At 46.5% G+C, this 11,763-nt stretch overlaps 1 protein-coding gene across 2 annotated transcripts; it reads right to left on the bottom strand.

Moving 5' to 3' along the window:
• Positions 1–572: 572 nt before the first annotated feature.
• noctb (nocturnin b) lies at positions 573–6,175 on the bottom strand. 2 transcript variants are annotated; one of them, XM_067250185.1, is made up of 4 exons: positions 6,077–6,175; positions 2,669–2,953; positions 2,100–2,431; positions 573–1,953 (listed from the first exon to the last, which is right to left on the bottom strand). In XM_067250185.1, exons 2-4 carry the CDS (start codon positions 2,943–2,945, stop codon positions 1,423–1,425), a joined length of 1,140 nt encoding a protein of 379 aa, XP_067106286.1. In that variant the 5' UTR covers positions 2,946–2,953; positions 6,077–6,175; the 3' UTR covers positions 573–1,422. The 2 variants fall into 2 exon arrangements, with proteins under 2 accessions (XP_067106286.1, XP_067106285.1); XM_067250184.1 differs by lacking the exon at positions 6,077–6,175 and adding an exon at positions 4,420–4,600.
• Positions 6,176–11,763: the final 5,588 nt, after the last annotated feature.

Genomic DNA, 11,763 nt, shown 5'->3' with positions numbered 1-11,763 from the left:
GAAAAGGGTTGCGGTGCTGCCCCAGCTTACAGAGCATGCACACTAACCCAGTGAGCTCACATGGGAGCCCTGCTTTCTTGTGGTTTTCTGACACCCCAACTCTGCAGGTTATTACAACTAGATAGTTCAATGTTAAATTCAAAAGTTGAGTGGAAATTGTTATGATCCCTGATAGCTCGGTGGTTAAGGATGTGGGCTTCAGTATGAGGGGTCTTGTGTTCAAATCTGGCTGAAGGATCTTCTTACAGCAAATTATTTGCTCTTCGACTTATAAAACTGATAAAAGGTCAATTTCTTTTAAGACTCCTGGTTGAGCCTTTCCTGGTGGGACAGTTGGGTACCTGGAAAGACAGTTGGGAGACGGGATCTGGACAGTTGGGGAGTGCGCTGCGGTTACAGGGATCTGGGCCCATGGATGTGTTTGGCACTATGCTCTGTGCTGGATTTGAACCCAGGTCGTTGTGATTTAGGCCCTTGTTCTCAACCCACTACACCACGGGGTCTTGGGGAGAGGCACTGACCCCTGGGGTCAACTTGGGAGAAAAGGAGGGTATGGGGGAAAAAGCCTGGGATTCATTTTGTATAATTTTATTTTTGGGGTATTTTACAACAAGGTACAAGGTAGTCAGTCACATTGCACCATAAAACAGAATCACTGATAAAACCATTTCTAAAATGGACAATTTAGTCCTTAGAAGTAGTGTGAACCAACGGCTATGAACATAAAACAACAATCTGTAGCACCACGTTCCAAACTTGGGTCAGACTAATTAATCAATATCTGTGGAATAACTTTTTTAACTTCCCAAATTCTTTCACAACCCCAGTTTATCAAATGTACTCCTGTGGCTTCAAAAGTCAGTTTGTGTTTGTATGTGCATCCAATTTCTGAGGTAACTGAACTTCTCTCACTTAACTCAATCGCTCTGAGCAGGTATAAGTAAAGAAAATGCTAAACATAGTTGCATACACACCTACAGTAAGCTCAGGGTTAGACTGACAGACTAGACTGAGAAGAGAGAGGCTTACACATACTTCTGTACAAACCAGTTGTGCTTGATGGATGGTTATCTAATGATTTCTCACCCAAAGTGCTTTAGCCAATTATTATTTAAATGGTGTTCCCACACAAAACTCTCTCTCAAGTCTCGGCAAGCCTGTGTGTGATATCCACCCATGTGTTCTGAGGTGGGGTAACAGCAGTATAACCCAGGTCAGGAGCATGTGCAGGTTATCCACCCACCTGAACAACTTTACAACAGAGGCAGTCAGGTGCTGCTCCTCTACAGACTATCCCTTCTTTTACCTCTCTCCACCTCTACCTCCTTTTTTTCTAAACCCGGAGCTCACACTCCAGTAGAAAAGAAGACTTGAGCAGTTATGGCACTACATTTCCATATTTTTTCCCCTCTATTTCCTCCCTCACTCTCCCCGGTCGGTGAAACTAAAGTCACACACCAGTGAGAGGTGGTCCGAGGGGTAGTTGTAGGACGGGAGTCTGTTGGGGCCTATCTGCTCCTCTGTGGGCATGTCCAGCACGCCATCCACCCTGAGCTGGTCCTGGGAGTACCAGACGTAGTCCAGCGTGCTGCAGCACTCTCCTGTGGGCCGTATCTTCCAGGTCGTGTAGGCTGGTTCTGAAACGCCATCGCTGCTCAGCCTCTTGTAGGCCGAGTCGAGGCCGAGAGGCGATGCAGCGAAGCGCCGGTACACCTCCTCAGAGGGGACGGCGTTGAAGTCACCGCAGACCAGCAGGGGGGTGCCTGAGGCCCTGCCAGAGGGGCCCTCGCCGCCCACGCCCCGGGCCTGAGTGATGTTCTGAAGGTGCCGGAGCAGGTCGGAGCCCTGGGCACTACGGAGATACTCCCAGCCGCTGCGGGCCTTGAGGTGCGTCACGGCGACGCACAGGCGTCGGTCTGTCGCCCGGCAACGGAGTGTAGTTACCACGGCCACCTGCGGAAAGATATACTGACTTAAGAGGAGAGCTCTGTAATTTGTAATTGTTATACCGTCTCCTCTTTAGGGCCAAATTCTAAATGCCAACCAATATTACTGCAATGCAAGGGGAGTGATTGGCCAAATTGGCAAAGCCCTCATACCTGATTGGTCGGTATCAGCATGGCCGATAGACGGACGTTGACGCTCTCTAGGAGCTCGAAGTACGATTGGTCGAAGAAGAGGGCACAGCCATCTGGCCCATTGTTGCCCTCGACGTCGAGACAAGGTGACCAGGGCTTGGGGCAGAAGTGTCCTTGGTAACCCAGGCTGGCCAGGATTGGCTGGAAGGTGTCGTAGTAGTGATCAACTTCCTGAAGACACAGGATGTGAGGTCGGTAGGTCAGGATTTCTTCCAGGATGAGGTATTTTCTGATTTCCCAGTTGAGGGCATCCAAGGGGCAGTGGACGAAACTGTCCACTCCTTCACCCAGCGCTGCGGGACAAAACCAGAGAGAGAGCGAGAGAGAGAGAAAGCGAGAGAGGTGGAAAAGAGGTGTAGGGTAACAGGGAGTGAGTGTGAAGGAGACAGAAAGACACAAAGTTATCCACAACTTTAACAATGTTCACTTTTATGACTTATTACATGTATTTCCACCCACAATACCGATGGATCTTACAGTTGCCTTTGCTGGCCAAATCATAATGTCTCATTTATCTCCTTTTAATGTACCTTGAGCCAGTATGTTCCACTGCATCACCCTGATTGACCCATTGGGGGCGATGTGGCCGTCTGCATCACGGGTGCTGATGAAGGAACGCAGCGGGCGGGGGGGTCGGCCCCTCAGGGCCTCCTCGCACTCCCTCAGGAGATCCAGGGGGTCTACAGGCTCCGGGGGGGCCAGGCAGCCGCTGTGGGGGTCCTGGTAGGCAGGGCTGGGATGGTCAGAGGGAGCCAGGTCGAGGGGCTGGGCCAGGGCGCTGTACAGCCGAGCGGCGCCTCCTCCCATTGGACAAACTGGGGGGGAAGGAAGGGTTGAATATTAGTGCTTATTAGGACAATATTAACTGTAAGTGAAAAATCTGGATGGTTCAATAACATAACTGTTCTAAACATCTTTTCTCTAGACAAACGAGCTTCAGAGCCCACACAGGTCAACCTGGCTCAACACAACCCATCCTTTCACTGGGGGGGGGTATCTGTGGCAACACCAGCATGTGACACTCATCCCCCTTACAACCGCCAGTCTGATCCCCACTTATCATCAACACTCCCGGATAATCCAATTAGCCAATGAAGTCTACGTGAAAAGGTCAATTTGGGGTTGTGCCATCGCCAGTTGGCGATGGCATTTGACTAGTTTAGTTTGATCAGCAGTCAACAAATGTTTTCAGCAATTTACATTTGATAATGGACAGTAGGGTAAAACAACTCTGGGAAATTATGTTTTAATCTGGTTATTTACGAAAATTGTGGAAACACAACTGGGCCGAAGAGGAGTTGTGACTGCTATGACGAGCAGAAAGACCATTCTTGGTGTTGAACCACGTTCTCTTCTGTTTTGGCTGGTGAATGAATGTGTTTGTCTGTGTATTGTCTGTCCTTGTGTGCATGCCCCAGTTTCACTCCAGTTTCAACCAGTCTATGTGTGTGTACAATACGTTGTAAATCTCCTTTTGCAATCTCTTTTCAGTCCCTGCTGTGTGTGACCTCGAAGTTCATCTGTCCAACCTTAGAAGCAGGTGAAAGACAGTTGCTTGTCCGACTTTTCCCATATGCCTGGTTAGTGTTTACTACCAGATTAGCCATTATACTGTATGTCCACACCACAAGGTGTGGTCGCTTACTCTAAGAGACTACACCCTGAATTACTGTGATTCAGTTCCTCAAGCAAAAGCTGGAGTATGAATCATTGTACTGGTTTTTGGTTGGCCAACATTTTTGTGGACCAAAAGGTGGTGGTTTTGACTTGACCGAGTCATGATTACTGATATCATTTTAATAAGCACACTCACACGCATACACACACCATGTGTTCCTCTGAGGGCATGACACATACACATACATTTTGTGTCCTCATTAAGTCCTACTGGTTATATTTAACTGCTGTATCCTTAGTTATAAAAGCAAAAAGCTGTACCCGTGTTAAAAACAAACCTACGCCCCAGCAACCAACCAACTTTCTCTCATTGCCAAGGAAATCTACACCAAATATCCTAACATACATGTAATCACTTAACAGACTTTCACCCAAAGCAATTTACAGGAGGATTTAAACCTGTAACCTTCTGATCTACAATCAAATGTTCTACCACTGACAATACCTGGAACATTCACCCTGACCCCCAACACACCCACACAGAAAGCAGACATCAGCAACATCATAAACGACATTCCTTCCATCCACTTCTACAGCCCTAACCCTATACCCTAAAGCATATAAAAGTACTAATACACATAAACAGAAATGCAGTTGGTCTTACCCATAATTTCCATCATTGTCCTTTCAAGGCACTTATCACCCTTGAGTTAGCCTGATATTATTGTGTCTGGTTGAGAGACTAATTGTTGCTCAGTGTTTGAGAGTCGCTGTATAAAAAAGAAAGTTTTGCTAAATGTCAACAAAGGTTGGGTAACGTCAGATACTGTGAGATATTGCTGCTGCCCTGCGAGTTGTGTTCTGGAGAGCGCAGTGTTACCTCTGCGCTATAAACCAAAGAAAGGGGCGGAGAGAGATAAGGAAAGAGTGACGTCAGTTGACCATCTAGGAAAAACACTACAGGTCATGTGAAAAAAAATTAATAAACCTAAAGGTCATGTGCCACTGTCTGTAACAGGATGCACCTAACCACAAGCACGCGAAGTCTATGTGTGAACCATTGACTCAAGATTTGTAACTGTAAATGACACAACTGCTGTTCGACATTGAGTTGTGCAATCCCGACTGTCACGTGCGTCTGCCAACGTCAATAAAATGACCACACACACACACAAAAAAAACATTGTACAATTTACATAATGTACTTGAAAAAACAATATCGCTAAGGGAAAGAACATGGCGACTCAAGCTGTTGCAGCATACCATCCTGCCTAAGGACTAGCCTATTTTGTCGGAGCTCAAGTTAACATTGAGAACATAAATTGAGTCAATTTATGCCCGTCTGCCCCCCCCTCCCCCTTCTAAGAGTTTGCATGAATGGAAGTGTGTGTGTGTGTATGTGAACATGTTCTCTAACTGGGTGTCAAATGATCTCTGTGCTCCCCTCTGACCTTCACTACAAACTAGCATACCAACGCTTCGAAGCCAACTTTCCACTAGCTTTAGCGGACAGTACCCGATAGCCTGGTCATATAGCTACATTAGTTTGATGCTAACTTTTAGCGACCTAGCATAGCTTGCTTACACTTTTTGTATTTATGCTTTATGACAGACTGCTTATCTGTCATAATTTCCTGGGCTTTCCTAGTCATATAGTCATATTCCTAGTCTACATAGACCAGGTGTGCTGTCGTAGGGGCATGTGTGTGCTTGCATTTTATGTCCTATGGTGTTTGCTTGTGTTGGGTTTGCTGTATTTTTTCAGGAAGCCAAATGTCACTTAGCAAACACAATCGCTTACCTGCAAACGCCCTACACATTTACTGGTAGTGTAGTAGCTAGGCTGGTACGTACAATGTCGATCAACGTGATTGAACCGCTTCATCCAAACTATTGTAAACACTATCTCTGCAGCCTAACCTATTAGCATACATTTTATGTCCAGCTTTTATTTACCACAAACATTTAGACGCTGGCAATACCTCCAACTGTAAAACAAAACAAAACCCTGTTAACTTAACATTGTACAATATTAAACAGGCAGGTGGAATATAAATCCTTAGCGACCATGAGAAATCTGTTTAGAGTTTTGGAGGCACATGGCAAAACATGCTAATGCCACATTTCGAAAGACAAGAAAGCAAAGAGGAAGAGAGAACGTCAGAAGATAGGGGAGAAAGGGGAGAAAGAGAAAGGGTGTGAGAAAGAGACGACCAAGTGAATCAACCAACCACATAGAATGAGACAGAGTTTAAAAGCCGCTGCATCGGACATGGTAAAAGCTTATTTAGAGCTGCAGCGCACCTTAAAACAATCCTTACCAGTGTGACGCTATGCTCCAACGTTCTGTCCCAACTGCATTGTTCGGCTTGTCCTATGTGTGTGTGTTTTTGTGTGACTGGGCCATTAAGAAAAGTGTATGTGTGTGTGTCTGTGTGTGAGAGAGATAAAGAGAGAGATAGAGTCTGGGAGAATAGTAGTAGCTGTGTCTTTCTGCAGCTGCAGAACAAGGTCACAGGCAGCGCCAGTGTTAAAACAGGACCGACGCTGACATCTAGTGGCTGATCGTAGGAAATGCAATCCCGTTTATTACAACGAAGTGTACAGTACAACTTGATCATGCAACACAGGCGACACACACAACTACATAGAAATCATTTTGCCAATCACTAGGGTATCAAAATGAGTTAATATTATATCAAGTACTGATACCATATAAATCTACTTGAGGACTGTAACGAAGTATTTGTACTTGTAACCGTGTAACAAAAGTGTAATAACAACATAATAACAGTGTAATAAAAGTGTAATAACAACAAGTGTTACAACAACTCTCTCTGGCCCTTTATCTCTGTTTTCTCTCACCCTGCCCTCACAGCTCCTGCATTCTTTCTCTACTCTCCTCTCTCATTGCTCCCTCTTCCCACCCTTACTCCCTGAATCCCAACCTGTATCACCTTTTCTCAATTACAGCTTTGCACACATTCACTTGAGTTCTCCATCTCCTCTCTGATTCTCCTTTCAGAAGAGATGCCCTTAAGGGGAAGCACAGAACTTGTTTTCTTTGTCTCTTCACTCTCTTCTTGTCATCAGTGATTTGTCTTCGAACAAGTCCTTTATGTTGTTGTTCCATCACCTCTCTTTCTTTTCCTCTTCAATTTGGCTGTTTGAACACAAACCACATAGACACAGGTGTATTGAGAAAGTAATTGAGCGAGACAGGGTGGGGAGGTGAGGTGAGGTGAGGAGAGGGAATAGATAGAGAGAACGAGGGGAGGGAAAGGGCAGGAGAGGCTGGAATTATGATGCAGTTATTTCCGTTTTTGCACCTCACCTGTTAATTATCAATTGGTTTACTGAACAGAAAATCCTATTTAGATTGTTACAGTACTACATTTGATGAAATCTTTGTTGAATCTGATAAAACACTGTGTTCACATACAAACATTTGAAGGTGTAAATGCCCACTCTCAAAACAAGAATTCAATTTTGACAGGCTTACAGGCCTACATGTGAACATATTTCTCAGCCACTTGGTGGCACTCTTTCACTGGTTTTCTTTTAGTTCCTCATTGGGGAGAGAGAGAGATGGAGAGAGAGAGATGGAGAGATGGAGAGATGGTGGGAGGAAGCCTGAGGGGGTTAGATGGAGTGAGAGATAGACAACAAATGTAGGGGTGGGGTGGTGGAAAGTGGAGAGTGAGTGTGCATAAGTTGGCAGAAGGTTGTCTACTGTCTCTTGTGGTACCGTTTTGGCATGCACATGTATCTGTGGTCAATTGTGTGTTTGTGTGCGTGCGTGCAGAAACGGCTGTGTCTCTGGATTAAGGAGTGTGTGTGGGTGTTAGCTATCGCTGCTCCTGAGCCATGTAGTGCAGGTGGCACCATCTGATTTCACTTTAATATTATTTCCCAAGGTGAGAACAGATAGTTGTGTGTGCACACATGTGTGTGCCTATGTGTGAATGGATTTGTGGTCTTTTTTTGTGCGAGATGGAATCTTGTTTTTCTGATGTTTGAAGCCAATAAAAGGACAACTGTTACACATGGATGCATGCCCAATGACACTATATCTTTTTTGCAGTGTGTGCACGTGTACATGCCTGTCTGTGTGTATGGATTAGTGTGTGTTTGTTTTTGTGCTTTTCCAGTCTCCCTGCATGTGTGTGTGTGTGTGTGTGGAACTGCCCGCGCCCCATTGTTGGTTGCTCCGGACTATCTCTCCCTCAGCATCTGTCACCGTGGCAGCAGATCAGGACCAGAGCCCACAGACCGCTCCACCCATCTGCAGCACAGTGTGTGTGTGTGTGTGTGTGTGTGTGTGTGTGAAGGCCAGTTGCCTGACTGAAGTCAACATTCCTTCAATTTCTCTTCCACTTTTTTCCAGTCGTTGTTTCTCTCCCCGAAGCCTACTCTGTCTTCATGATGCAGAGCCAGCCGTCGTCCTGGTAACTCTCCTTGTCTGTTGTCCTCAGCAATGCTTACACACAAGCAACGGTTGCCGCTTGATATCAGCGATGATTCTGGCTTCAGTTGGTTGGGTTTAGGAGCAGTGGTTGGTTGTTGTGTACTGTGTACCTCACATCTTAGGGTTAGGGTTGTGAAAGAGAGATAGAGAGAGAGAGATAGAGAGAGAGAGAGAGAGAGAGAGGGGGGGGATAAAAAACTAAAGTTGAAAAATAAAGATATCGGCAGATACAAACACACACACACACACACACACACAAACACACACACACACACACACACACACACACACACACACACACACACACACACACACACACACACACACACACACACACACACACACACACACACACAGAAGGGGATAATAGACACGTGGGCAGACAGACTGATAGAGTGATGACAGAGGAGAGAATAGCTGACATGTGTTTCCTTAGAGAGCTGGTTACCATGTCAGTTTTCTATCCCTCTTTTCTTCCCCCTCTTTCTCTCTTTGCTGTTTCCCCTCTTGTCTTTTTTGCTAGAAGCCTGTGTGCCCGTTGGAGAACCACTTTGATCTCTAGTCTGTGCTGTGTGTGTGTTTGTACATATGTATGTGTGTGTACGTGTGTGTGTGAGAGAGAGAGAGAGAGAGAGACTTGGCCTGTCAGCATCACTACTGGATAGCATATGTCTACATGTCAAGTCCCACACACAGAACCTTTTTTCTGTGTGTGTGTGTGTGTAAGAATCTAACACTACCCCACATTTTCTCTCTCTCTCTCTCTCTCTCTCTCTCTCTCTCTCTCTCTCTCTCTCTCTCTCTCTCTCTCTCTCTCTCTCTCTCTCTCTCTCTCTCCCTCCCTCTCCCTCCCTCTCTCTTTCTCTCTCTCTCTCTATCTCTCTCTCCCCCCCTCTCTCTGTCTCTCTCTCTTTTTCTCTCTCTGTCTCTCTCTCTGTCTCTCTCTCTTTTTCTCTCCTGCCACTAATTTGAGAAGAGAGCAATGGAAGGAGAAATATAAAAGTGAAAGCCATAAAAAAGCCTCCAAAAAATGCCAGTCTCCATAATTCCTCAAGATCAAAATGTCTTCTGGTCAGTATCAATCTCTTCCCCCACAGAGCCAGAGATAACAACTCTGGTGACCCCTCCTCCAATGACTGCGTTCGCACTGCACGCAGCTTAACGAGTTGAATCAACGAAGACTATCGTTTTCCTGTGTCCAATCATTCCAGCGTTATCGTCCGCTTTAAAGACGCATCGACCGCTCTTTGAAGACGCATCTTCGGCGCAGAGACCAGCCTAATTTATTTATGATTGCTTACATATTTGATAAAGACAGCTTGCGAAGAAAAGAAAAATGTAACTTTGACAGTTTTTTATATTTTTCTACTCTGTTTGATGATCAGTTCTGAGGCTGAATTTGGAGTCTCAGAGCGTCAGTTGTTTATTTACAAACTCCTCAACGTTTTTGTGTGGAGCCCAGAGTTGCGTATGTCTCCACACACACCCACCCTTCTTGTCAAGGTCATTGTAGAGCTTTCTCATGAGCTTCTGTAAAAGACCACAACCCTCAAAACCACTCTGCCGCCTTAAATTTAGACTTAAATCCAAACTGGTCTCTCCGTCTCTCTGTCTCTCTCTCTCACACACACACACACACACACACACAAACACATGCACACATATCCGAGAGCAGACTGACACATACAAAGATGTGCACACGCATTCGTGCCCGCCGTGCACACATTCCTTAAAGGGCCCTAATTGGAGACACTTGGTTGTTGAACTGGTGTGAACCGTACTGATAATTACAGCATGTTGAGTGTGTGTGTGTGTGTGCACTAGCCAGTAGAGGATTGCTCTCCTGCCAATCTCACGGTTTGACGCCTATTTGTCCTGGAAACTTGGGGATTGCTACAGGGTCACACTTGTAGTGTGAGTATCTGTGTGTGTGTGTGTGTGTGTGCGCTTTTGTCTGTGCTATGTCCAGTCTCCCTGTGGTGTGTCAGCTTCCCATCCCTCCTTTCACATCTCTATCCCTTCATCCCTCTCCCGCTCTCCCTCCCACCGTCTCTCCCTCCCTCCCTCCCTCCCGCTCTCTCCTTCTCTAATCTGTGGTGTAGTTGCTAATGATCCTGGTGTGGGGTAGACAGAAGGGACTCAAGGACAGGCCTCTTTGATCAGCCTAAGATCCCTGTGATCGTCCTGTCGTTCCTCGCACACACACACACGCATGCACACACAAACACACACACTGGATCTGCATGCATGTCTGTGTCCGTATTTTGTGTTGTTTTCTTGTCTCCTGTCTTTTCATTCTCTCATTGTAAGGGTCGTAACACACACACACACACACACACACACACACACACACAAAGCTGTGGCACCGCCTGCACGGATGGAGCACATCTGAGACCAGAGAAGCTCCATATTGAGTTGGGGTCAATAGGTATTTTTGGATTGAACTTGAATGTGTGTGTGTGTGTTACAGTGTTTGCGTGCATGTCTTGCCCTATCTGCATATGTGTGAGTGTGAGCAAATGTGTGTGGATTCCAGCACCCCTCCTTCCATCGTCCATTTGATTTTATTGGTATTTGAGCTAAACCCCGTCTGGCTGTCTCGTCTGGCACGCTCAGGCGACGCACATCAAACGACCTGACATTACGACTTCAATCTTCCCGACGTCGGAGGATCTGAAAAAAAGCAGTCTGAAAATGATGCTGGCGCTCCCCAGAGCACCTTTCTGAAATATACACCTCTCCTCTCCCCTCCTCCCTTTCCCCTCCTCCCACTGGTTATACAGCCTTGGGTGGCTGGTCTCTTTCTCTCTCCCTATGTGTCTCTCTGTATCTCTTGTTCCCCCTCTTTTGAGAAGAGTGGAGTAAAAGACTGGAGAGATGACTGTGGCCCGTCTCAATAGTCTGAAATGGTTAAATTGTCTCTCCGCTTCGCTCCTCTGTTCTCCTCTCTGCTCCTCTTCTCTCTTCTCCTCTTTGCTCCTCTGCTCTCCTCTCTGCTCCTCTCCTCTCTGCTCCTCTCCTCTCTTCTCTGCTCCTCTGCTCTCCTCTCTGCTCCTCTTCTCTCTTCTCCTCTCCTCTTTGCTCCTCTCCTCTCTTCTCTGCTCCTCTGCTCTCCTCTTTGCTCCTCTGCTCTCCTCTCTGCTCCTCTCCTCTCTTCTCTGCTCCTCTGCTCTCCTCTCTGCTCCTCTTCTCTCTTCTCCTCTCCTCTTTGCTCCTCTGCTCCTCTCCTCTCTTCTCCTCTCTGCTCTGCTCCTCTCCTCTCTTCTCTGCTCCTCTGCTCTCCTCTCTGCTCCTCTCCTCTCTGCTCCTCTCCTCTCCTCTCTTCTCTGCTCCTCTGCTCTCCTCTCTGCTCCTCTCCTCTCTGCTCCTCTCCTCTCTTCTCTGCTACTCTCTGCTCCTCTCCTCTCTTCTCTGCTCCTCTGCTCTCCTCTCTGCTCCTCTCCTCTCTGCTCCTCTCAATATTGCTGTCACTTACCCTCTTAGTGTCATTGAGACTGGGTAGGCCTTCTAGCATTAAGTACCTATTGATTTAAGTGAGGC

The sequence above is a fragment of the Osmerus mordax genome, chromosome 14 (genome assembly GCF_038355195.1).
Source record: "Osmerus mordax isolate fOsmMor3 chromosome 14, fOsmMor3.pri, whole genome shotgun sequence".
Taxonomy (NCBI): domain Eukaryota; kingdom Metazoa; phylum Chordata; class Actinopteri; order Osmeriformes; family Osmeridae; genus Osmerus; species Osmerus mordax.
This window is presented reverse-complemented; position numbering and strand designations above follow the sequence as displayed.

What these genes read in the sequence shown, in the direction of transcription:
- noctb (XM_067250184.1), bottom strand. An exon ending in GTGGAACATACTGGCTCAAG is followed by an intron (nt 2,432 to 2,668) that starts GTACATTAAAAG and finishes TTTGTCCCGCAG; the next exon opens with CGCTGGGTGAAGGAGTGGAC. An exon ending in TGCTGATACCGACCAATCAG is followed by an intron (nt 1,954 to 2,099) that starts GTATGAGGGCTT and finishes ATCTTTCCGCAG; the next exon opens with GTGGCCGTGGTAACTACACT.